Source organism: Plecotus auritus (assembly GCF_963455305.1).
Source record: "Plecotus auritus genome assembly, chromosome: 5".
Classification (NCBI taxonomy): Eukaryota; Metazoa; Chordata; class Mammalia; order Chiroptera; family Vespertilionidae; genus Plecotus; species Plecotus auritus.
In genome coordinates this window covers 110570462-110597948 of record NC_137776.1, presented here as the reverse complement: position 1 = coordinate 110597948, position 27487 = coordinate 110570462, and the positions used below count along the sequence as shown (strand labels likewise).

The following is a 27487-nucleotide window of genomic DNA, read 5'->3' as shown; positions in this document are numbered from 1 at the left end:
CAGCCAGGGGTGAACCTAGCTTCTGCTGTGGGAGAGCACTGACCACCAGGGGGCAGCTCATGTGTTGAGTGTCTGCCCCCTGATGGTCAGTGCATGTCATAGCAACCAGTTCTGTTCAGTGGATTTGCATATTACCCTTTTATTATATAGGAAGCTTTGTAACAAAAGAGTACAAAAGATAGTATGAGCAGTATTGTACCCACTGAACAGGTTTAACAAATAATATTTGCTTCACATTTTTCTTTCTTTAAAGAAATACATTAGGCTTTTCTAAATCATGTGTCTTCTCTCAAACAGACTTTTATATTTTCTAACCACATAATATAGAATAAATAGTAGTGCTTTGATTTTTAAAGAAATGCTGTGTTCTTCATGTCATTCTATACTTGCTTTTTTCAAGAGGTGTCCATGTTAATCTTTTTCGATTTTTATCTTTTTAAAACTAATGCAAATGGCTCTGATGTCAGCCTTCAGGGTCTGACAGGGTAGACTTTGCTGGAGGAAAGCAAAGATATTCTTTTTCTTAGATCCCCAAGCAGATAATTTTGGGCTCATCGAATTCTCTCAGTCTGTTCCCGTGACCTTTCATTCAGTTTTTAGTGAGTTTATTTTAGTTGATGTGGTATGAAATGATATACACTGTCTAGTCTTATGGTTTATTGAAAGTTTGGTGTGTTTTTAAACCTGAAAACTAGTCATTTTGGAGGAAGTGAAAATACATTCTTTTTTTGGCTGCTGTCTGGTTTGACTGCAAGGTGTGTGTTCCCATGAGAAGGAATGCCAGTTCAGCTCACTGGTGACTTCCAAATAAAGGCCATTAGACTGTGGTTTTAGGTTTGCTTTTCTAAAATACACAGATCGGCAGAAACATGTTTTATCATAGATGTGAAACCATGTAAGTGGGTGAGCGTTGTGTCCTTTTCTACTTTCTGGATCTTCATTCAGTCAATGGAAGCACAAGAACCTTTTGCTATTAAACACCTGTGATTCAAACTCTGATTCAGTGAGCCCTGGAATTGAATAGATTTGGATACAATTTGGGAATGAATCTGTCAGGCTGTTGCTATTCAAGATTCAGGCACCAAGTGGACTTAATAATACTGTATCCTGTGAGGTCCACATGTGCGCTATCTAAACTCAGGGTCATAAAATGCAAGGGGTGCTTGTACTAGCTCCAGGCCCCCTCTTGGTGTGGAACATTCCTGTACCCATAGTCAAGCAGCCAGAGCAGTTCTTGTCAGTGTCAATCCACCCTCATTCTCAGAAAGTTCTTGTTTACATTGACCTGGAATGTGCTTCCCTGGATTGATTTTGTAATTTTTTCAGGTGCCACTCAGAATATGCCTGCTTGCTTTATCATGATCTTACTTTTCTCAGCCCTGTACTGAAGCTTCCGTTGGGAGGGCTTTTCTCCTGGACAGTGGCTTAGAGCTCTCCCTGTGGGACCTGGCTGGCACTGCAGCTCTGGGCAGCCATCAGCTGCCCAGCTCTGGGCTTCTGAGAGTTGGTGCTCACTGGAAACTTACAAGTATCAGTTTTTTAAAAGCTGAGGATGCCTCCTGTGTCCTCTTGCCCCAAAGTCCCCTACCTCCCTGCCTCTGCTCTCCTGCCTGGCCTTCAGTCTGGCTCGGCCTGTTAGACCGAACTCCGTAGGCCACTCTGGTTTCCTGTCGGTTCCCACTGTGCCTCCAACCCAGCCTGCCTTCAGAAGCTATTCATCTATGAAAGGATGGAAACAGTTACATGAAATTCTCCTTCATATTGAGAGCACAGTGACCCAGGCCCAGGACCCCAAGGATAACAGGTGGCTAGAAGGAACGCTGGACCACAAAAGTGTCACCACCTTTTCACTCACTACTCAAAAACATAGGCAACTGATTTTATCTCCCCTTTAACTACCTGCTTAAACTACTGATTCGACTGTGCAGTTGACCAAGGTGTGACCACTGTTTGCCCTTCCTAGGGTGGCAGTAATGAGCAGCCTGCCATCCTACCCCCTCAGCGCAGGTGCAAAGTCATTACCAGGCAAACGGAATTCACCCGAACCCTGAAATTAAAAATTCCACAAGCCCACCTTTTCAAAAAGTCTGCCTTTTCCCGCAAGCCCACTTTGCCACCAGCTTATAAAGGCAGCCAAGCAGAACCAGCCGTGAAGCCAGTTCAGAGGACCTTCCTTTCCTCTGGGCTGCCTCCCTTGTGCTCGAGCATAAGCTTAATAAACTCTGGAAATTTTCCTGCGGCTTCCTCTCACTTTCTATCTTGGGGAACCCAAGAACTCTACTGCCAGTAGCAATATAACTTTACGTGTGCCTTAACGTCTATAGAATATTAATGCTGAGTAAATACATTTATTTGACCCTTAAACAATGTGGGGTTAGGGGTGCCAACCCCCTGTGCTATTGAAAATACCCATATAACTTGACTCCCCCAAAACCCAATTGTAGTCATCCGTTGGTATCTACAGAGGATTGATTGGTTCTAGAACCCCCACCCTGATACCAAAATCCCAAGATGCTTAAGTTGCTTGTATTAAATGGCCTAGAACAGTGGTCGGCAAACTCATTAGTCAACAGAGCCAAATATCAACAGTACAACGATTGAAATTTCTTTTGAGAGCCAAATTTTTTAAACTTAAACTTCTTCTAACGCCACTTCTTCAAAATAGACTTGCCCAGGCCGTGGTATTTTGTGGAAGAGCCACACTCAAGGGGCCAAAGAGCCGCATGTGGCTCGCAAGCCGCAGTTTGCCGACCCTGGGCCTAGAACAACGCATCTGTGGGCTATCAACTGCAGATTGAAAGTACTGTTTTCCATTTGAGGTTGGTTGGATGTGAAACCCTGGAGGATACAGAGGGCTGACTGTATTTATTGAAAAAAATCCCCATATAAGTGGACCCATGCAGTTCAAGCCTGTGCTGTTCAGCAATCAACTGTAAATCCATTTCAACATGGTTAATGTAGTTGAAAAATTCTGCCTTGTTTTTTGCAAGCAAGGAAAATTAGAGTTAGTTGGTAGAGAATATATTGATTTATTTAATCCGTGAATCTGAATTTTCAAAGCTATATTTTTAGTAGCACTTGAAAATCACAAATCAGCACCCATCTGCAAATACAATTTTTAAAAAATATTACTTATTACCATTTGTTTTATTTAATGTAGCATCTCTGTAGTAGTATGTCCAGTAATATGTCCAGTAATAGATGAGTATTTGTTAGGCTGAGGTAGGGCTAACTAGCTCTCAGTAGAGCTTCTTGTTCTTGGTTAATACCCTTCTTTTAAAAAAATCTCTTTTGCGTTAGAGAAAAGCTGGACAGCTTCATACAAGCATAGTAAGTGATTTGAGGCAGTGGGTCTGGAATGATATGTCTTCTCTTCCAGAGTTCACAGCTAATGAAGCACAGCTGTAAGGGTTGCAAAGGGTGCTTTTCATTCTCAAAGAGGCCTTTAATATTTAAAAGATAATTTTTTTAAAATCCTTTCCTTTTTTTTTTATTAAGGTATTATATGTGTACATATCTTACCATTGCCCCCCCACCCCACTCCCATACATGCCCTTACCCCCCAATGTTTTGCATCCGTTGGTTATTCTTATATGCATGCATATAAGTCCTTCGGTTGATCTCTTATTTCCCCCACCTCTCCCTAACCTTCCTGCTGTAATTTGACAGTCTGTTTGATGCTTTACTGCCTCTGTATAAAAGATAATTTTTGGATGATGAAAATATTTTTCATGTTAAACATTGTTCTCCTGTCTTCTATCTTCAGTCCATGTACTTTTCTAACAAAGCCTGCCTCTCTAGTGTTTGTGAAAGGAGGAGAACGAGGAACTGGTGGTGTTACCCTCCACCCCGTGAGTCAGTGCTAGTTCTGAGAAAGATGCCCTTGTTACGTAGAAGACAGTCTGTGGCTCCGCTTAGCTGCACGAGGGCTTTCAGAATGAGAACTGCCAACACCAGAAGACATGAAGTTCCCACAGACAGGCCCTGGCTTATTAGGCATTTCTGCAGCTTTGAGAGCCATTAATTCACTAGTTGGACTAGGTTATGATAGTAGTAACTAGCTCTGTGGATTCTCAAAGGTTTATTTGAGGTCAGTGATTGCAGTATGATTTTAGAAAATGTTCTTTCCGTGGAAATTGTTGCTTTCAAGTTTTAATATAGTTTGGGGTTTTTTGGTTTTAAGGAAAGTTTGTGCTTTTCAGGAAGCTTATAGTATATAATGGCCAAAAATAGAGTGAAACAAAAATGTTCATCTTCATTGGCATGCTGATGGCTGCGTTCAGCATTTCATGTATATGCTCAGGAGTTTAAGTGTGGTACGTCAGCTACAAGAGATTGCAAACTAGATTTTTTACAGCGATTCAAATTACATTATTAGAGCTTGAATGGATTTCATGATATTCTTACCTGAGAAGGGACTTTAACAGTTACAGGGTCTTCCACTCGGAGGTTTAAATGTTTATAGATTTACTGCTTGATCAGGAATGTCTTGTGGTATGTGTGTGTGTGTGATGCCAGTGTGTATGTGGTGAACATGTGTGCATGTGCCGTCGGCCCCATATGTAGACGTGGCAACATAATCATCCCCAGCTACTGTCCCACAGTTGTCTCTGGTGGGAAGTGAAAGATGGGTTGAGCTGTTATTTCCTGTGAGCCAGGTCACAGGGGTAGGACATCCATGAGCTTGAGTGCAAGTCACTTTGAGAGGATCTTCCAAGGGATGTGGCTTCCAAGGCTCATGAGTTCTCATGGGTGGGAAGAAGTGAGCAAAGTGGTTTTGATATCAGGCCATGCTCCTTGTCACTGAATGTCTGGGTGCAGATCACTCTGCTGACTTTGCTTGTGTGGCTGACTGCACCCACCTGGCCACTTCTCCTCAGACCTGTAGGGAGACATTGAGGGTTATGGACGTGGAAGTATCCGGGCTGCTGCTCAGATTGACTGATCTGTTGTTACATCTTAAAGCTGATATAGGACCCAGTCCTGATGTTGTGTGTGCAACCGCTTCTCCATGGGGACGCATGAGGATAATGAACAAATGCCAGCATACACCAGAACAGGTTTATAAGAGCATGTTCTGCGAGAACACAGCATCTGACATTACTGATCCTGTAATGCATGTTAAAATGTGTCACCTGATCATGGTTTTGCTAACAATGAAAAACAAAGTATAGGCAGCAACAACCACATTTCACTTTTTGCATTTAAAAGCTTGCTAATAGCTAAGAATCTGGTTTGAGCTTTAACAGAGAAGTTCTGTTGCTCCACAGATGGAGGGGGACATGTTCTGCCCCTGTTTTGTTCATTAGTGCTACAGAATCAGGGGTCGGGGTTTGTCAGCAGTGAGCAGAGGGACAGGTGGATGAGAATGCCTGGCCAGTTAATGATGGATTAACTAGGCATTCAAGGAAACAAAAGCAAAAACACTATCAAAAGTTAACTGAAGATTCTTGAAAGTTAAAAATCTAGTCCCAATATATAAAATTGATCGTCATAAAATATTTTTTACTGTTAAACATGGTTTCCTAAAGGTTTCTGAGAAGTGGGACCAGTGGTGTGTTGGCATCTGAGACATACAAGACAGATGGGACACGTGCTGGCCACCACAATGTCCTGGGGAGGTGTCCTCTGCTCACAGTTGTTTTATTGTTTTCTCTCCGTGTTGATGAAACAGCCAGAGCACATCCGTTTGGAATGCCTGGGATAGTGCCACCATATGTTCCCCCCCAGATGCTCAACATTCCACAGACCTCTCTGCAAGCCAAGCCCGTGGTAAGGCCTTTCCTTTCCTTCTGTAGCTGGTTTGCCTGCCTTGGGGGACAGCTGGCCTTGCTAGCTGCATATGCATCAAATTGTAACGAACACTAAAATAATGTCTTAAGCTCTTGACTTGATATGTGAAGCAGGTGCCAGTGTTTGTTGAATTAAAAATGCAGCCAAGACCAAGAATGCTAACGGGAGCCGGGTCCCGTAGGCAGCTTGTGCGTGTGTGACCTGTGCCCTCTCTGCCCTCTGTTTCAGGCTCCACAGGGGCCCAACCCAGGTGCTCCGGGTCAGGGTCCACACCATTACAGCCTCGCTGAGCCGGCCCTCACTTTGGAAACAAGCGGAAAGAATTTGACTGAGCAGAACAACTACAGTAACATTCCTCATGAAGGAAAACATACTCCATTGTATGAAAGATCTTCCCCGATCAACCCAGCTCCAAGCGGCAGCCCCAATCATGTGGACTCAGCGTACTTTCCTGGTTCTTCTACGTCATCATCTTCAGACAATGATGAAGGCAGTGGAGGAGCTGCAAAGTGAGTGGTGGGTTTCTTATGTAGCTTGTCCCTGGGGAAGCCGCAGCCTGTGGCACTGAGTGTTGTGCTCAGAGAGGCAGTTTGTTGCAGGTAGGTGAGGGTTACTTTGTGCTGGGATTGGAGCTCCTCAGACATGGAGGAGAGAGGTGTTTAGACATTTGCACAGGGCTTCCCGCTGAAAGTCTGCTGCCAGCCTGTGTCCTTGGCCCGTTGTTCCTCTGCTGGGGTGGAGTTTTAGGAAAATTGGTCTATGTGACCACCAAACGTGGTGAAGTTGTCTGCTCAAGTGCTGCTGACTCTTACTCTGTGGTTTTTCTTGCTATTCTCGCCCTACCCCCATCCCAGGAAGCATTTTAAGTTAGACGCCTGTGGCTTTCTGTCTCAGCTCCTGGACCAGTGGGAACTTTGAATTTCTTTTGCTCTTGAGTTTACAACTCATAGGACTATTCTTGAAATAACACTGTTCACCCAACCAAAATCCTAGAAAGCTGCCAGACCCAGGCTGGAATTCTCCCAGAGAGGAGGATTTTAAATGTGTGCGCCTAACTAAATAAATTTTCAAGTACATAATTCGTTATAATCTGATTGAAAAAGTCTTAAATGGGCAGTCTTCCTCCCCTCCTTTCATCACCTTATGTGTCTAAGAATCCTGATTCAAATTAAAGAAAGGAAAAAGGAAAAGAAAAAGGGAGTTTTCTTATAGCCTTATCTCCTTTTCCTGGTTTTGGAACTCTAGTTTCAGGTAGATGCCTAGGGCTAGTTAGTACTACATTGATTACTGCTGTAAGAAATGTGCAAGTTTCCATTCTTCCTGCAAGTTACTGATGCTGTAGATTTTTCCTCTTTTGTCCTCTTTTTCTCCATCTGTAAAATGGGCACTAATGTCTGCTGACCTCAAGCAGCAGTAACCAAGGAGTTTGCTGTCATCCAGAGATTGTGCGCTGTCTGAAGCAGAGAAGCATAAAATGCATAAACTCTTACTGCATGTGCAATCCTAAAATCCTAAAATGAAGTGAAAAGTCATAACATTCAAACTTTTGCGTTAACCTTTTGGAAAGGAAATATACTTAAGACCTACTGAATGAGAATTTCTGGGCTGGGCCTCAGAAATGTGTGTGCGTGTAAATGAGCACCCAGTGACTCTTTAGCTCATGGAAATCTAAAAATGGCTGATAGATGTCTCAGAACCCCTTCCACTATGGAATTCTATGAGTTTTCTTTTAAAAGTTGACTCATGTCAGCAAGATCAAGGCATCTGTATAGTACATGGTCATCTTAATAAAAAACATTCTTTCCAGACTGAAACACAGGTAGATTTGAGGCAGATGTGCTTTGTGGTGGCGAGTGTGGGAGCCAGCAGAGGCCTGGCATGGGGAGGTGTGGTGGCAGCCTTGCTTTTTCAGGTAGGGAATCAGAGATAATGCGAGCTGCCAGCTTAATTTGGCACACTGCCCAGTTAGGACGTGAGTTGAACTTGGGGTGAGTCAGGTTCCTCCTCCCTTCTGTGGTACAGATTCAGTTCCACCCTGTTCCCAAAGGTCCTGGCCAGCATCGCATTCCCTGGAACTGTCCTCGATTTCAGTCACCTCTGCCACTTTGAGCTGTCACTCACTTGTCCACACCCCCAGCTTGGTGTTTTCACTGCCTTTTCTGGAGAAGCTTCTGGAAGGTGGACTCAGTGTAGAGTCGGCAGGGACATCTGCCGTCCTTGTGATATGAAGTGTGGTGGAACACATCCACAGCTAGCAAGGGAAAGAGTGGATCAAGTGCGGCTTAGCAATGTCTTAATTTCCTTGAATCTACTTCCCCATTTATTTTAACAAATGAGAGACAGGAGAGTTAAAATTGAGAGGAAGAAGGGAAGGAAGAGGAAATGGGGTACGTGTGCCTGAGGCTTCAGGATTATGTGCCAGGCATCGTATGATCTGGGATCAGCCCTGGTCATAGGTGTCCTTGCTTGTGGCAGAATGCTAAGGAAGGGCAGTGTTCTTGATTTCAGGGTGAAGTCTAGCCTGTTGAATGCGTCGTGTGTGTGCACTTGAGGCCATGCATAGGATAGAGGGTTGCTTTCCTAGCTCAAACCCCAGTGAGAGCATAAAGTCAGGACATATGGTTGGTTACCTTTGGTTTGGATGTGAATGAAGACCCCTGAATCTACAACATGCTTTCAGGTGGTCTTGAGGGAAAGAAATCATCTATCCACTCAGCCAAGCAGCGCTTGAGCACTTGTGTCTACCAGTGAGCATGGTGGCGGGCAGTACAGACAAGGTGTGGTGCAGGCAGTCTGCAAAGAAGTAAACAGCCCAGTGATGAGTGTATGAAGAACAAGACATCCCGGACAAGAGGGACTGGAGTTGCGAGCACTTCCCCGAGAGGTGAGATTTGAGCTGTGGCAACGGGGACAGAGCTGGACAGATGTAGGGTGGAAGAAGAGGTGGCTTGACCAGGAGGTCTAGCAAGGTGGAGGTTGGATGGTGGAGTCTGACCTCTATTCTCGGTGTGACGTGAAATATCTATAGTGCTTTCTTAGAATGGCCCTGCGGCTGGAGAGATCCAGTGATTCTTTGGAAATGAGTTTGCTCTGATCTGGTGTCGTTATCCTTGGGATGGACAGGTATCTGGGAGGCTAGGCCATTTAGCTGGAAATTAATCCAAAACCCGACTTCAGCACCTCTTGTAACAGCTTCTGCAGGTTGACTATAAATGTTTGTAGTTGCTATACTTACGACCTTGACTTGTGCAATAGCAGAGGTGGGAGTCTGCCACCACCCAGTTGGGTATGTCCCTCTCTGTCACTTTATCACCCTTCAACACTTTTTTAAAAAAAATTCTCACCCAAGGATATTTTTCCCCATTTATTTTTAGAGAGGAGGGGGGGTTAGAGAGAGAGAGAGAGAGAGAACATCAATGTGAGAGACACACATTGATTGCTTGCCTTCCACATGAATCCTGACAGGGGCCGGGGATCGAACCTACAACCTTCTGGTCTGCAGTCCAACACTCTAACCCTGAGCTAAACCAGCCAGGGCCCCATATCACTTTTCCCTGTTTGATTCCCTCTGGCATTTATACTCCCTCCACTGTATTTTCCACAGGTGGGTTCATAAAATACTAGTAAATGATACTGTTTCCCTAACAGACATCAATGATTTTTTTAAAGGATGGTGCTGATGGGTCATAGGACTATCTATACTAATAAAAGGGTAATATGCTAATTAGACCGGGAGACCTTCCAGACGTCCTTCCTGACAAAGCCATGGTGGCGGGGCAGAGGCAGAGGTGGTTAGGGGTGATCAGGCCAGGAGGGGAGGGCATTTGGGGGCAATCAGGCCAGCAATGGGGGCAGTTGGGGGCAATCAGGCCGGCAAGGGGGGGCAGTTGGGGGTGAGATCAGGTCAGCAGAGGGGGCCAGTTGGGGGCAAGCAGGCCAGCTGAGGGGGCGGGGGCAGTTGGGGGTGAGCAGGTCGGCAAGGGGGAGCAGTTGGGGGTGAGATCAGGTCAGCAGAGGGGGCCAGTTGGGGGCAAGCAGGCCAGCGGAGGGGCGGGGGCAGTTGGGGGTGAGCAGGTCAGCAAGGGGGAGCAGTTGGGGGCAAGCAGGCCGGCAGGCAGAGTGGTTAGAAGAGATCAGGCCAGCAAGCAGGTGTGTGGTTAGGAGCCAGTGGTCCGGATTGCAACCTAAACCGGCAGTCGAACATCCCCCAAGGGGTCCCAGGTTGGAGAAAGTGCAGGCCGGGCTGAGGGCCCCCCCCCCCCACCCGCCCTGTGCATGAATTTCATGCACTGGGCCACTAGTTATAGAATAAAAGAGAATTGTCCTCCTCACCACCAGAAAAAAAGCTTCCTACAAATTAAAAAGAAAAGTGTTTTGAATGGCAAAGACTATAAACATGCAGGTCAGAGGAAACACAGATGGTCAATAAAATATGAAAGGATGTTCTTGCTCACTAGGAAAATCAAAGGAATACAACTTCAAACATGACATTTTTTTTAACCCATGACATTTGCAAACATTTATTTAAAAAAATAAGGTCAGTGAGGGAAATGGGTGGAGTTTGTGTGACACGAGGTCTTGGCTCTCGTGGCAGGTCCTCGGCATTTGTGATGTCTGAGAGCCGAGGGCACTTCCCAGAGGTTTGCACTGTCTGAGCTCAAAGGTGGGTCTGAGGGTGCATCGCAATCACGTTGGCAAGGGCAGAAACATGCCCCAACTCCAAAGCATGTTCTTATGTGAAAGGGAGTGCATGCTGAGGTGTTCTGTGGACTAGCTGGGTGTGAAAGTGCCTCCTGGCTTGTCTTTGTGTTCAGACAGTGGCCCTTTCACTATGGGTGTGTATGTATATACACATGTATATGTGTGTGCTGGGCAGGCCCTGTATCTCCCTGCCCCCCCCCCCTTTTTTTTTTAAATACTTAACTCAGGATTTTAGCCTCTTCAGATGTCTTTTTCACCACCCTGCTGGAATGGGCATTGTGGGTTCTTACTGTCTGGAAGTGGGCATGTGTCCCTGGGCAGTTTGTAGGTCTGTGCTAGATAAGGAGTCTTGGGCTGTGAGAGGTGCCTTGTACACAGGGGTGCGAACTGGGTGCCCCCACCAGGGCTGAGATGAGCTGCGTTGGTGCCACTGGAACTGTCCTGAGTGTCCATTCACTTGTGCAGAGTTGTAGCCTCTGCTGTTGCCGGGGCTCTGTGTCTGGCCGAGGGCTAGGCGAGTGCTGGGCAGTTATTCCAGACCCATGCCTATTATTCTGAAGCAAATAAGAAAGAAATGCTGCTTTCTAACTAATAATTTTTTTCTCTTGTTCTTTTTCCTAAAGTATAATCAACATATATTTCTTAGTCTATTCTTGGCAGTGTTTTTGTTTTTCTTCTCTTCCTGGCCTTTGTCAAGTCTTTGTAATCCTGTTTTGGTTGAATTAAGAGTTACAATTGAATCCTTTTGGAGATGTTTATTTTATTGGCTTTTAGATTTATTGGCTTTTAGAATTTGAATCTGATCTGAGGTTGCCAATTTGAAGATTTTAGTTCTTTAATTTTTTTTGGTAATTAATATCTCAATACAAAGTGATAGAATTGAAACATTAAAAAATAGAATATAAGAAATCACCCATGTTTCCACATATAGAGATATAACTGTTTTCAAAAGATAGGTGAATATTTAAGTATCTTATTTTTTGCTATATAACTAACATGGTTTTTACAATAATGGAATATTTTCTTAGAAATAGCAGCTTACCTTTTTCCTTTTCTTCCTTTTTCATACTCCACTTTATAAGCATGCTTTGATTTGTGTATAAATGTAACTGCATATGTACACTGAATATCACTTTAGTGTTTTTGCCTGTCGTTGCTGACATTTCTAAATGGATATTTTAAAAGTCCTATTAGGAGAGAAGATAGATTACATTTTCTCCACTTTGTTGATTTAGTTTGTATAGAGTTCCTTCCTTGTACAGTTACATACACGTTTGTTTTGAGGTATTGTGTCAAGGTGGCATCTGTGGTAAAAACTGCAGGCCCCGCATAACTCCTGTGGGGCCAGGTGTGGGCTGTGGACTGTCACTGTTGGTGCCCGGAGGACTGTTGACCAGCGTGGAGACCCACTGCTGCCAGGGCCCAGTTCTTCTAATGTCCCTCGTCTGGTCTTGCTGAGTTCCATTGCCACTAGCTATGTGACCTGGAGCTCACTGAACTCCATGGGCCCAGTGTAGATGGGAGATCGCTGGGTTGTTCATGAGTTAGATCAGCCGATGAGTAACCACACTAAGTGATAGCTGTGTTATGCCTTGGGGTATGGGGTATACAGGACAATTCAGCAGAAAGTTCATGGTGGCTTCCTGCCTGGGCCACCCACCTGGACCAGGTCTCTCAGCAGGCTGCCCCCAGGGCATGGACAATGAAATGTGACAGCTTCTGGTCTGATTGTGAGGTGTGAGTAGTTGTGTAGAATGAATTGCATGTAGAAATATTCTGAAATCTCTAACTCATTTGTTCTTCAAGGCAAGGCATTTGTTATCGTATTCAAAATTTTGTTTTCTTACGTTATGAAGTAATATAGTTTTCCTATTGAAATATTCTGGACTTTAAAAAATTGGCTAGTGTCCAGATGCTTTTCAGACAGAATTTTAGATATTATAGAATGATTATTAGAAGGTCACATGAGCATCTTGATTATGACATTTTATTTTTAACTTGTGATAATTTATATAGAACAAAACTAAGCTTTATAACAAGCCACGCCCCTCCGCCACACCCCTTTCCCCCTTCCGCAAACTGTTCTGTGTGCTTGCAGATTGACCCTGGGGCCAATCACTGGGGCTGTCACATTTGGAGGCTGCAGTTTTAATGAACATTCCTTTGTTGTGCTTTACCTATCTACTAGAGGCCTGATGCATAAAATTTGTGCAAGAGTAGGCCCTCGCAGCCCCGGCTTCATCCGGAAGGTCGTCCAGACAGTTGTTCCATTGTTTGGCCATTCGGTTGATTTGCATAATATGCTTTTATTATAGATATAAAACCCTAATATGCAAATTGACTGAACGGTGGAAGGACCGGCGGAACGACCGGTCACTATGACTCACTGACCACCAGGGGACAGACGCTCAATGCAGGAGCTGCCCCCAGCCCGCAGGCAATGACCAGCGGTGGTGGGGGGTGGGGCCGGTGATGGGCAGCGCCCAGCCAGCCAAGGTGGGTGTGAGCAGGGTCCCCAATCACCCCACAGATCAGCCATGATTGCCGGCCAGGCCTAGGGACCCTACCCGTGCACGAATTTCGTGCACCAGCCTCTAGTGTCACATAAAAGAGATGTCTTCTTTGCCATGTATCTTTAGTAGTTGGGTACCTGCTCGATGATGGCTACTAGGTCCTATCCTCACAATTTATAATTAGTTATTAAATAGACAATAATTACAGATCATAAGGAAGTGATACATGCCATGAAGGAAATAGCAGTGAGAATGGCGGGGTTGGGGTGGTGGTTGGGAAAGGCTGCATTAGGATAGTATTGCAGCCAAGACCTACAGGATGAGGCATCACATATAAAAACTTCAGTCTACCTTGTAGAGGAAGGGGTGGCAATCCAACAGGGTATGGAAGATACTTCTAATCCTTATTCCTGACCAAGAGCTTTCATCCAGAACATGTATTGACTTCCTATAAGTTCGTAAGAACTATGTAGAAAATGTTCAGATGATTTGACGAGGCATGTCACTCACGGAGAGGTGCTTATCTTCATTATTATCAGAGAGGTGCACGTCAGACCTGCTGAGGTTCACTCTCTTACCTCTCCAAGGCTAACAGAGCGACTGAATGTACTAAGTGTGTCAAGGAGGGGGCCTGGGGTCTCCTGCAGGGTGGGCCAAAGACCCAGCTGCGGGGTTCTCCTGTGACAGGATGTGCACCTATGGAAGATAGGAGGATTAGTAGGTGTTAACATCTCTCCATCTGTCACATGGGTCAGTAAGAAGGGCAAACCAGTGAAATGCTCTGTCTGCTAGCATGCCTGTGTCCAGCACTGATTTTAGAAGGCACTCTGAGCTCAGAGCCTCGCAGGGGAGGGCGAGTGAAAGGGCGTTGTCCCCACGGGGGCATTGTCTTGTCTGCCAAAAGCTGCAGCTCTGGCTGCTCCATGTTCCTTGCTCTATCCAGGAGGATGCTTCTCACAAACCTCTTACATCTCATAAACTTCTCTTACATTGTGGCCTGTAGTGAACAAATGAGCAAACAATTTGTGAAATAATACCATTCATACCATATTCACTGCATTCTGTTCTGTTCCATTTTAGTGTTTAAAAAATGCTGCTTAAACCCACTAGATTGTTTTCCTAGTGGGTCACAACCCACAGTTTTAAAAAAATGCTGTTTGAAATACGTCATTCTGGCATTTTAGATACTCCGTAATCTTCCCCATCTCTTGTCCTCACTCTATTTTTTACTACTTTGCCAAGTAAAATTATTCCCCAAATAAAATTCAGTTAACTCTCTGTTCTCTGAGCTCACAAACCCGTTTCCTCTCTGGGGCCTGGAAGGTGCCATCTACCCCTGACTCGGCCTTGTGTGTCACCCAAGTCTTAGCTCCCTCCCACGACCCTTCCCATGAGGAGGCTGGCCTCCCTGTGTGTTGCCACTTGGCACAGAATACCCTACATTTATTTATAAACTATGAATAACGTGATTCAGATAACATTTAACATTCCACTGCCTGATAATTAAATGTGGGTGTGGGTTTTTTTTTTATCTTGTTTCTCCAGGATAAAAAGGAAGGCTGCATTTGTGTTTTTTGTATCTCATGGCGCCAGCACATAGACCATCTTTCAGCTGAGTGGTCAGCATGGGCTAGGCCAGCCGTGGGCAAACTACGGCCCGCGGGCCGGATCCGGCTGTTCTATCCGGTTCTCTTGCTCTCCCCTCCGCTCCTTTACTTTGAATTTATATTAGTTCACACAAACACTCCATCCATGCTTTTGTTCCGGCCCTCCGGTCCAGTTTAAGAACCCATTGTGGCCCTCGAGTCAAAAAGTTTGCCCACCCCTGGGCTAGGCACTCATTTTCTCTTCCACAGTGAGTGGTATCACCTGCCTGCTGGAAATAGGCAGAAAGTGCTCCTGTGTAGGGTTCTCCTTAGAGATGGATTGTTGGGGCAGCAAGGTTAGTAAAGCACAAGGGTTATTCTTGAGTCTGTACCACAGGCCCTTCTTATCATCGTGAGCATGTGTGGGAAGTAGTTGACACTAACAGTAATCATGTGCATTTTATGTTCAGCCATATCAGTGGGAACAAAATTGGCTGGGAGAAGACAGGAAGCCACTCGGAGCCTCAAGCGCGGGGAGACCCAGGAGACCAAACAAAGGTAGTAGGTTCACGCCTCTCATTCTCTAATGTCCTGGCTCTTTCAGCATGTGGTATTAGGAATTGTTTGAAAGTAAAACACTCTTCCTCTTTTTAAGTATATTGTGAGTAATACAGACATTGGCAGGGGGAAGGGGAATCACAGTCATATGGGGCAGGGGAAGGAGGCTGGTGGAAATCTGACCCTGTCTACTGGCTGCATAGTCTGGCCAAGCACTAGAGCTGTCCAGAGCCCTATAGCAGCGGTCGCCAACCTTTTGGACCTCACGGACCACCGGTTGGTGACCACTATCTTATAGAGTCTTTGTGGGGATTAAGTGAGAAAGCATTGGTATATCTACAGTAAAAATGAAAATAAACTACATTTCTCTTCTCCCCTTTTTTCTGCTTCTAGCTGTTAATGGTGATATATAGAAATATCTTTTTAACTGCAAAGCCACATCAGTTTCTATAGGCAGTCACTTAGATGACATGGTCTCTGGCTGGAAAAAGCTTGTTTACATACAAGATGACAAAATATCAGAAATCCACTTAAAACACAGAAATACTGCCACTGTGGAATGATTGTCCTATAAATAAGCTTCATGGGTGCCTCTTGTTTACAAGCGCCTTCCAGTGCGTGTCTGCATCCTGTGAAACGGGGCCTGTGGAAAACACTTGGAGGTTTCCAGGCATTGCTCTTCTTACGACTAAGTGTTTTAAGGGGTAAAATTCAGCACTTAATTACATACCATTGTAAAGAATGCATATTTTTTTTCATAACAGAAAAATATATATCTAGGGTGACACAGAATCAAACAATAAGCAGTATTATTTCCAACATTTATTGTGAGAAAGAAAAAATAATTTATTGTACAAATAATAATTGCTCTTTATAAATAATTCAGACTTTGCCAAAGTTTATAAAGAGAAAGCTAAGAGCCCCCTCTGCCTTCCCTTCCTTTGGTCCCACTGCCTTGCGATGCTCTGCTCTCATTCCTACTTATTTATACACATTCCTTATTTTGGCAGGTGATTTATACAGTATGGGGAGTTTTCAACTAATAATATACCAGTCACAGATTTCTGTGTCTGTATATATAGATATGACTCACCCATTTTTGTGGAATTAGCTTGTTTTTTGCTTTAATTTTTCATAAACACCTTCCTTTGTAATTAATTTGGGGGCTTTATAATGACCAAAGCATTTGGGCTTTTGATTATTCTTTAGATACCAGCTGTGGTGGTGAAGAACAGATCTGAGTCAGGCCTAGATTTGAGTCCTAGTTCCACAAGGTATTGGAAGGTACTGGTCACAGCCATGGACAAATGACATGCTCTCTCTGAGCATTAGTTTCCTCATCTGTAGAGAGGACCATGCCTACTTGGTGTTAGGTAAACACAGAAATTCGCCACATGGGTTAGCAAGCCCAGAAAGCTACTGTCTCCCCACAGGGCCCTCAAGGGAGAAGCTATGGTGGGGCTCCCCCAACCCCCAAACAGAGGCAGGTGGGCATCCACTCACCCCTCCCTCTGTCCACGCAGGGGTGGGTCAGTGCTCCCTTGTCTTCCAGTGGTGAAGGTGTTAATTGTGTCTCTCTAGACAGGATGCTGTATCACAGGTGGACAGACAGCATGGCATGAACCTGTTTTCCTCTCTCACCCATTGCTCTGTAGGTAGAAGGTTCGTCCACTGCCTCTTCAGGCAGCCAGCTTGCTGAAGGAAAGGGAAGCCAGATTGGCACTGTCCAGCCAATTCCATGCCTCCTCTCCATGCCCACCAGGAACCACATGGACATCACCACCCCGCCTCTGCCCCCTGTCGCACCCGAGGTGCTGAGAGTAGCTGAGCACCGTCACAAGAAGGGGCTGATGTACCCGTACATCTTCCACGTCCTGACGAAGGTATGTGCAGTGGTCACTCCTGGGGTATGGCTTCTTGCTTTGGAACTGTTTTTCTATCTTATAATTTTTTGAAACAAAATTCATTTTCCCCTTTCTAAACTTTGAGAAAAAATAAAAATGTATACTTCTAAATACAATAAAAGGACATGGGAAAAGTCTCATTTTCTCCTTCAATGTAGTATAAAATATTTTTTTAAACTTCTAATTAATGACACATCACATTATTTTCTGACTTGTAATTTTTTTCTCTTTATTTCTAATTTCAAAATTTCTTACACTGCATTTGTGCCATAATGTCACGTTTAATTCTAATGTCGAATGTGGTTATCAGCCCCAGAAATGCCCCCTAGTCGGTGACTGAGAGGACTTTGTGTATTTTGACTTGTTCTTCCATCTCATTGAGTACGATTTTTAAAGTACTTCTAGCAAAAAATGGAATACAGGGATTGTAACATAATCATAGTAAAAAAATGAAGTTTATCTTTTTACATAGTGTAATAATTTCATGTTATTAGTCTTATTAAATGCATGCTTAAATAGTTATTCAGTGTGGCATTAATTGGTTTTGATTCTTGGTGTCTTGAATGGATCTATGTGTATTTAAATTTCTTCAATGATTTGTAGTCTTTATCTTGGTACTTATTATCACAGACTCATAGTTTAACAAGTTATCTTGGTGACCAGACTTCTCATGCAGAATTGGTTTATTACTATATGTATTTTTAATATGTTTTCATCAGCATCTACTGTTATACCACCCTGTATAATCAGACTTTTTTCTTTCTATTTTCTGCAATCCATCTGTGGTTTGTAAAAGGGAAGCAGTGAATGCAAAAGTTACTCCTGTTCCACAGCACCCCCAGCTGGGCTTCGATTGTTAACTAATTCAACATTTGCTTACGTGTATAAACCGAAGAATATTTAGACCAGTACTATTTATGCAACTCTTTTAATTTATTTTTAAATTGTAATTGCCTTCAAATCTCAGCTATTACTTGATATGGGTATCCATGTATTAGGTATCACTTTTGAAATTGTGATTGTAAAGTAAACATTTTATTTTTCAGGTTCAACATAAATTGTAAGGGTAAGTGAAAAGTTACTGTTGATGGATAAGTATTTTGCTAGGTTAAAGGGACCAAGGTTTTCAGAAGATTGCGCTCTTTCCCCCTGGTGTTGTTTGGGATATAAAGTCCCTGGGCCCTGCTGTGTGTGCCCTGCCATGCTGGTGGGTATGGCTGGGCGATCCGTTAGATCAATATGAGTGCTGCAAACTGCTAATCTTCTTCATTACTCACTGATCTCAAGGGCAAATTTTGATAAAAATGATTGTGGTTAAGAAAAGTAAACTTGACTGTCTTTTCAGATTTTAAAATGTCACCTAAAATTTTTCAGTGTATTAGGGGAAAGTTTAGACTGGAAAGCCTGCTGCTTTCTGTGAGCTGAACACCTCTGTTATCAAGTTGTTTACGCTGAGGCAGTCTCACTGAGATGAAGCTTTGTAGGAGTGTAGAGTTATGAAAACCTCATCGTACTGAGGGAGTTAATACTCCCTAGGTGAGAGGGTTCGCCATGAAGGTACTGAGGGTCAGGAGAAAGACCAATTCTGAAGTTAAATTTGTGTGAAAGAAACAGCAAGTGTTATGAAAGTATTATTAAAAGAGTATATGTGAACAAATTTAGTAGACATTGAAGGTCATAAATACATTTTTATGTTATAAATATATGTAAGTAAAATTCCTTGCAAAATCTCTTGATGTATCTGGATGCTATAAAATATCCAGGGCTGGACCACAGAATTTTTGCAGATGATCACAGTAGTCATTTGTCTCCTGGAGGCATGGTCCTGCACCACAGTGAAGGCCCTGCCATGCTGTCCTGGGACCATGAACAGAAGGGGCACCCTTCATGTTCTGTCCCTAGCAGCTGTTATGCCCCCTCACCCAGTGCGATAGGTATTTCAAGTACCGGCTGCACTAGGGTGGAGGCCTGCTACATGCCGAAAACGTTACAAATAAACAACATTACAGAGAGTTCTATGTGGCAATTTTTTGTGGAAGAAATTGGTAAAGAAAAATGGACCATTTTATATTCAGTATACTAGTTTCTTGGATTTCATGTAGGTCATTAAAAATTACTAATTTCATTACATATGGCCATCCTGACTCAAATAAAATTTGCAAGTTTTCAGCATTTTCTATCCTATTTGCCATCTGATGTTTTCTGTCTAGATTGTTTCAAAGACTTTGGGATCATTCATGTGGTTTTCTTTTGTTGTTGGTTCCAGATTGAAAATAAAACCATGTAGATTTTATTTTGACTCTTTGAGCATATGTTTTGGCTACAACCTACTAAATGAACTCTCCCTAAAAATCTTGATGTAGACAAGTTGTGAAGTAACTGATTTGGAATAGAATTGCAATGTCATTAACTGGAGATAATACAGTATATTTCTTTGAGTTTATTGTAAATTCAACATGAAAAATGTGCAATATTATTCTGCTTTCTTCCATGCAAAGGGTGAAATCAAAATTGCTGTTTCTATTGAAGATGAAGCCAGCAAAGACCTGCCTCCCGCCGCCCTGCTCTATAGGCCAGTTCGTCAGTATGTTTACGGAGTCCTGTTTAGCTTGGCAGAAAGCAGAAAGAAAACTGAGAGACTTGCTTTTAGAAAGAACAGACTTCCACCAGAATGTATGTACTGTAAAATCCATTGTTTGTTTTCCTCGGTTCCTCATAATCTGATGTGCATTTTCTAAAGCCTTAGAAGGATCCTGACTGAGATCACCCTGAGTGCCCCACGTAGCGAAGGTGGGCTTCATTTGGGCTCTTAGGAAAGGAGGACAACCACGAGCTTCTTCTCTCAGTAGCATCCCAGCAATGGTGGTTATTTGGTAAAATGTTAAAACTGTAGGTTTATGCCTTAAACTGACCTGCAAATGGCCCTGACAGTCACTGTCCTGCTGTGGTTAGCATGTCTCAAGCAGGGTGACGGCCGTGTCTGCTCTCCAGAGGTCAGTGTTCCTGGGAGGTCCCACCAGCTGTCCGCTCACCACTTTGTGTGGTTGGTGTGTTGCTGCACGTAGCCTTGATGCCAAAGGGCACATGTGTGTGATGGTTTCCCTCAGATCCCAGCTGACCTACTCTGGGGTAGAGGGAGAAGTACAAAGACAAAAAGTATTATTTCAAATATTGGCAAACATTGAGGTCAAAGCAGTTTCCATCTTCTAGTAAAAGTGCCTTTTTGTTCAAGGTAATATTACCTACTAATAAGAAGTATAAAAGTCATTGTATATTTAGTAGGCAATATAGAAAAGTTTTCCAAAACTTATAGTCTGAAATAAGAATATTATGAACCATGGAAGTTGTAGACTACAGTCTTGTCCGCCTGTTAAGGAGAAATAGTGACAGATCATCTGCATGGGGCCAGGTCAGTGCAGGCCTGGGGGACGGGTGCAGCTGACCCCCTCCAGGACGGGTGTACAAGTGGGGCTTACCTTTGGAATTAAACCACAGAGATTCTAGTAATGCTGAAAACTCAGGTCCATAGATTCTTAAGTTGTCCTTTCTTTTTACTATGACAAAATTATGATTTTTGTAAGCCTTTAAAATGAAGCATCTGCCTGTCACTACCCCTGCTTGAGGACAGCTGTGCTGAGAGTGGTGCTGGGCAGTTTGTGTGACTGTAGCTGGAAAAGGTGGTTCAGACTCCAAAGGGCCGCCTCTAGCTGCCTCGGTCAGGGCCAGAGGCGCCACCTGAACACTGAGTTTTATCAGCGGGCACTCTTTTTAGAGGCCCAGTCTGCCCCTGATGTACATTTTCTCACACCTTGTACATATTCTCACTTTTTCCTTGCACCATGATTCATATGCTCAGAAAAGAAGGACCTTTCTTACTTTGCACAGGGTTGGTCAGTTTTCCGTGCTGGCCCACCCAGGCCACCTGGCTCTGCAGCTGTGAACCCTCCCTTCCACCCCCCCACCCCTTGGTTCTCTGCTGGGCCTAGAATGCATGTGCTACACGGAACCGTGCAGGACTTCCTGCCATGTCCTCAGCACTGGATCACCATTTTGGTTTCATGGTGAAAGGCTATTCTTATTTTTATTTGTGTGTTCCAGGAACATAGTTCTTTACACAACAGAATCTTCAGCAGTTTTCAGTGATCTCAACCTGGGGTCCCTCAGGTGAATCCCAGGGCCGCTCCCCTTTTCTGTGTTCACAGCAGCCTGAATGTGGGTGATGTGCTCTGTTCACACCCTCAGCAGTGGGCAATATGAGTCCTTCCCATTTGCTTTGCCCTTGCCCTCCAGGTCAGGAAGTTATGTGTCGCAGTGAGCTGCAGGCACTCTCAGGAAACGAGTCTTAGTCTCTTCTGCCCTGCTGCAGGTCTGCAGTTTTAAAATGCACAGCTAGTGACATGCAGCATGCTCCCTCCCTCCTCTTCAGTTCTTTTGTACCTGGTGTTGCACGTGTCCTGCGGGCCTGGGAGAGGCTGTCCTGTTAGCAGACAGTAGGGGAAGCAAAGGGCAGGGGTAGGTATTCACTAATGGACTGGCATCCTCTGAGCATAAGCAAGAGTGAGGCAGTTTGTAGTGAAGGGCTGAGTGTGTAGAACACACCGCAGGGCCCAGCACTATCTCACAGAGAAATGCCAGGGTCAGCTTGCCAGCAGCAGGCCAGCTCTAGCTGGGGCAGGAGGGCTTTGGAATGGAGTGATCAGGGAAGAAGGGAGATGGGTGATACGCTTGGAAAGACTCAAATGGACTCTGTGAAACTCTGGATCGGGTGGGAGAGACACCGGGGGATGCAAAGGAAAGGAAGAGGAAGGCACGCCAGCATTCCTCTTCAGACATGGCTGAGATGAGTGGAAGAGGCCTTAGCTTCAGAGACAACTCAATAGGCATCTCTCTTTCCTTTCCTTCTCAGTACCACTCCCCACCCCTGATTTGTTTTTAAGTGCAGGATATAGAGTCGTTTGTTATTGTTGTGTTACTTTTGGCCAATGGGAAGTATTGAGTGGGGAAAGAAGATGAATTTAGCAGAGAGAATAGAAGGAGTGATGTTAGGGTTAGTTGGGAGGGGGGAGGGGGAGACTGTACTCGGGTTACCTTTCTTGGTGAAGGCAAGAACTAGACTGAAGATACGGTTGGTTTGGTTTGGGAAAGGGAGCCAGCTGTTACAAGGAAAAGGGCCTGGAATGGGGTGTTCCTCCATCATAGAGAAGGGCCAAGGCACTGAATGGCCAAGTGTAGTTTAACATTTAATACTTCTTAAATGGCACATCGGATACATGTCTGTTAATGCTGTGTATCCCTCTCCTTGGGGAGTCCTAGCGCAGTAAAAAAGTGAATGAGTAACTGATGCAAATACAGGGCTTGTTGGAATGGAGACCCCAAGTGTAGGGTATTGACAACGACGCTCGTGTGTGACAGTGCAGAGTCACTAAGGGTCTGGCAAAGGTCAGCTAAACATAGTGCAGTTTTTCTACTCAGGTGACTTAGAAACGTGGGTTTTGACTTTTCTGTAGGCAAGGAGGAGCCATTGAAGTTTGGAAAAGAGCGATATTTCTTTTTAGAAAGATGGGTTGGGTAAGGATTGTGGCAGAGAGAAAACCTTGAAATGGGAAAGAAAGGCTGGTTTCGATGCCCCCTCTCTAGACAAAGCTGAATTAGCCTCTGGAACTTAAATGTTATCTGGAGAAATGTATTATTAAAGTGCTGTTACAAATAAAAATTTACCTCTGGGAAGATGTGTAAATTTGACCTCTGAAGTTGCGAGTTGAGAGACCTTTTTAGCTTGTAAGTTTGGTGGGTGAGACATTCCTAAGTGGCTTTAGAATCTTTGTCTTTTGGTGGAACTGATAAAGTTGAACTTCTTTCATGCTTTTGTTATGTTAATAAGGGGAAATCAGCCTGCAGAAAAGGCTTATATATAGTAATACACATCCCCCAGTCTCATAACCAGAAAGCCACGTCTCCACATGGTTGAATTTTGTCCTTGGAATCTTCTGTGAGTATTAAGCCTGTGCGCTCTGCCACCCTCTGTCCTCGTTAGCAGTGTGGTAAGAATGCTTCCTAGGACTCATTAGATTCCAGCTGGCTCTAAACACTGATTCTGATGATGCCACGGTTTTAGGTGTCTATGCCTGGGACAGCTAAGTGACTACACATTTTATGTTCTTAAGGAGAAAATGCTGTAAGCTTCTTGATGCTCTGGATGAGATGGGAAAATGACAGTATCTGGTCATGCTGAAAGGTTGACCTTGAACAGTTTCTGGGGAGGTCTTGGTTGACAAGATTTCCAATATGAGTCTGTTAAAATCTTGTTTTACCTGCGATCATTCTTAGGTGAAATGAAGTCAGTGGGACTTTGCAGAAGATTCATAAACCATGTGAAAGTGCACCATGGGGTCTTGGGACAGATTTGCTCCTCAAATACCTGCTGGCTTTGCCGTCCGCTTTGGTGGTATGATAGCCAAAACCACGCTACGTGGGTTCCAGAGACTCTGCCTACTCACATGGGGGATGCAGCCACTCTTGAATGTGAAGGCTTTGATCTAATACAGCTCAGAACGCTGTTCATGCAGGTCCATGTTGCTGTGTGGCCACTGTGACAGGCGTTTCCATGGAGGGTTGTCATCAGAAAGAATTCGCTAAAGGGCATATTGAGTCTGAAGGGTTGTTTAAAAATATTTAACTCTCACTAAATTTAAGACATATGTTCGTTATGATTAACTGATCATAATCTATAATGAATTTTTGTGTGATTTATCAATGTTTCACTTTAAAATCATTATATGATTAAAGTAGTACGTGTGCAATCAGATCCTAAAAAAATTATAGCCTTTGAAAATCATATTGTATTACCTGCTGGCGGATTATTTTCTATTGCTCTCTGTCCTTCCCTAGGTTCTATGATATTGCTTTCAAGGAATACTTCAGAATACGTGTTTGTAATGGCAGTGTGCTACCGAAGTCACTGTTGCAAATTCCATGTCCCACTAGTGGGGCCAGCAAGAGACTCCTGGCCCCACACCCACACAAGCAGATTTGCCCAGATGTGCTGGGTGATGGCAGTGGCAGCTGGAGGTGGCAGCTGGGTGGTGGCAGTGGAGGATTTGGGACCAGGAAGCTGCTTCTATAGCTGCTAGAATAAACGCTGTCTGGAGACAGATATGGTCTCAGCCAGCCCGGGCCTACAGGCCTTTTGTATGTGAAATCAGATGAGGGAGCTGCTTCTAAGACATGCTCCTGCCCTGGGGGCAGCTCTGGCCTTTGTTGCCCTGTGGCTCTTTTTCCTAGGGGCACTACTCAGCCTCTGGGCACGGGTTCCCAGCGTGCTCCTCAAGAGTGAATGGAAGGGACCAGAAGAAAGGGCTCAGGTTCTAAAAAGATAGTAGGACAGCCTGGCAGGTGTTGCTTAGTGGTTGAGCATCCACTCATGAAACAAGAGGTCACTGGTTTGATTCCCGTCAGGGCACATACCTGGGTTGCTGGCTTGATCCCCAGTAGGGGGTGTGCAGGAGGCAGCCGATGGATGATTTTCTCTCATCACTGATGTTTCTATTTTTCCCTCTCTCTTCCTCTCTAAAAAATCAATTAAAACATTAAATAAGTAAATAAAGACAGCGGGACAATGAGTTGCCTCAGCTATAGTAGAAGAATTAAAAATCAGGGAATAAAGCTCGGGGAGTTGCACATTTTAAAATTATTGTCCTCTTTTTAAAACCGGCCTTTTTGTTTGCAATAAGTCTCTCCAGTACCTCAAAATTAAGTAAGTAAAAGAAACAGACTTGTAGACAGTAGGTGGACATAAATTATAAACAGGAAGTGAATTTATATTAATAAGAAGTAAGTTCATATATGAGTACTTTTCTTATAAAGGATTTCTCCATATTTATTCTTTACTTTTTAAACTATCAAGAAAAGCCAAAGAGAACATTGGTTTTTCCTGGTCTAATTTGCTTTGAAAATTTTGTGTCAAATAATTGGGTGACTGCTGTTAAAAATAAGTAAATTTGTTCACTGTGGATTGTATTACAAACAATACTTCAATATGACCAATATTAGTGTACTTTTTAAATATATATGAAGATTGCTTATATCTGTTCATCTGAATTTCTTTATTCCACAAAGCTTTCTAGAATTAGCATTAGTGAACTGCCTCTTCCTCTCAGAACTTTGAACAGCCAAGCTCCAGAGACATAGGAAGGCGGCCTGGCTCAGAGGGCACTCTTGGATTAATATTTACGTCAGAGGTCCTTGAACTCGAGTTTATAATATACTGGGAATGATATTAATAGGGAAATGAAAGACTAGAATAGCATTTATTATGTGTATCAAACACCATGTTTGTCCCTTTACCCTGTGGTCTACTGCACATGTATGTATATTTTTATGGACAGAGGGCAGCCCTTAGCTTCAGACATAGAACATTTGAAGGGAAAAATTCAGTCTTTTACCCCTGAGAGTCATGGAGGGTGTGTGCACAGAGGTGTTGTCAGCATAAAGAGATGTAGAGCCAGCTGGACCTCCACCTGTGTACAGACTGTGTGGAAGTTAACCAGCATTTTTCCCATTAGGAGGAAAGAGGAGCTGAGCTGTCATTGCACTGATGTTTTTGTTTCTGCCCTGATATGAGGGAACTGGAGTTTGTTTTTTATTTCTTTGTGTGGTGTGCTATCATAACCCCAGGAAAGCTCAGCAAGTAAAAGACTTCACCCCAAATACACAAAGCATGCACAGACACACCATGTGTGCACACACACACACCAGACACAGACTAAAGATCCAGGTGGTCGCAGTCTTGGAAGTCCTCTGTCCCCTCCTTTTCCTCTCACCTGTAACCACTTTGTGTACAGGCCAAACTGTCACTCCTTAGCCCCTAGCCGGCACTGGTGTTGGGCACAGTGTCCTGGCACTGAGTTTGGAGACGTACTTCGTCATGTGGCACTGTAGGCAGCTCCTACAAGTCAGCTGGAATTGGCTTACAAAATGGAACATGTTCATTATTTCTGGTCTGGAATGGATCTCAAAATCTGCATCATAACAGATTTTCCAAGGTAGAAGATGACTAATGTCTGGAGGTAAACATTTGCCAAGAGGTTAAGTATAATAGTGTGTACCTACTGAAATTGTATTTGGAAGAGGTACTTTCCATAACGAAAGTATGTTATAAATTTAGTTTCTGGTAGCAAGAAGACTGGAGTTGTTTCGAATGTAAAAATTCGATTTAGTGTAAGGTAAGGAAGATGATCTAACATTGTTTTTTACACAGCCTACTTGCAATTGTCAGTTTTCCTGTCAGCAATAAAGACAAGATGAAGTTTTGTTTATGATGACATGTAAGATTTTTCATGGCCATCAGCTGGATCAGCCAACTGTTCTGCTTTAACAAGGCAGCATGAACCTGTCTTTCTAAAGTGGTGCCTCACACCACAGTGCTCTTGGCTAAGGCCCAGAATGTGCTCAGGGTGTTCTTGAAATCCATTGCCCAGTTCCATCCAGAGAATCCCTGCACACCCAGGGGTTTTGTAGAAATGATAAGAGCCCAGGTGACTTGTTAGCTGGCCCCTTTGGATCTGCTTGTTTCTGTGAGCTGCCCTCCCTCCTGAACAGCAGTGCTTCAGGAAGAGGCCAGGAGCCGGAGGGGAGGAGGTGCTGTGTGTGCCAGCCACCCCATGTTGGCATCTTGGAAAGCAGAGGCCGCCACATGTCAACCCCAAAATGGGATGTTCCTTGGAATTCATTAATCTATAAAACACCAATCTTCAGTTAGTTAATCTAATGTAATGAGCCAGTTATTACCACATAACAAGGGTGTAAGGTGCCCTTGTGTTTCTTCTTTGGGGTCTTGTTGCAGAGTGAGTCATTGGCCCTTTTGTCATTTCTGGTTCCAGGAATGAGGGTGGGGTGACAGGGAAGTTGGTGAGAGGCCCAGCTCAGAATTTAAGGAAACCCGCATTCTCACATGGGCACATGGGAGTTGGTGCCCCAACCCTGGGAGCCTCACCTGCCTCACCCACGTTTTGGCCCTGTCCGGTAATTGGCCAAAGGTTCCACAGCTGTGAAGTGGGTGGTATACACAAAAGCTGTCTAAATGTTGAGTTGTTTAAAAACAGATACACACGTGTTAAAAATAAAGCAAGCCAGGAACAGCTTTGCTTTGGAACAAAGCTTTGTGTTACTGCGCATTTATTTTGTCTGATAGAGACATGTTTTTCTGAAATTAGATTTGAGCCATTCTTGTCATGACTAGTGCAGCTAGGCAACAAAAATGCTTAGAAGGATGGGAGAACATTAATACATCTGATACCTTCTTCACAGCTGCAATCTCCCCCACCCCATCCTGTGCTCCTGGCAGGCACTGACTGCAGGTCCCCACGAGGATCGGTCAGTCCATTCACCAGCATCAGCCGCGGTCCTGGGCGCTAGTGTGTAGAGAGGCTCACCT

At 44.1% G+C, this 27487-nt stretch overlaps 1 protein-coding gene across 3 annotated transcripts in view; it reads left to right on the top strand.

Moving 5' to 3' along the window:
• FAM120A (family with sequence similarity 120 member A) overlaps positions 1-27487 on the top strand; it is a gene marked incomplete at its 5' end in the record, with an annotated part of 118932 nt that overhangs the window by 58511 nt on the left and 32934 nt on the right. For all 3 annotated transcript variants that reach the window (XM_080668759.1, XM_080668758.1, XM_080668760.1), the window contains 5 exons: positions 5675-5772; positions 6022-6302; positions 15064-15151; positions 16807-17034; positions 19554-19728. In XM_080668759.1, the coding sequence (XP_080524885.1) occupies positions 5675-5772; positions 6022-6302; positions 15064-15151; positions 16807-17034; positions 19554-19728 (870 nt within the window). The remainder of the gene's footprint in view (positions 1-5674; positions 5773-6021; positions 6303-15063; positions 15152-16806; positions 17035-19553; positions 19729-27487) is intronic.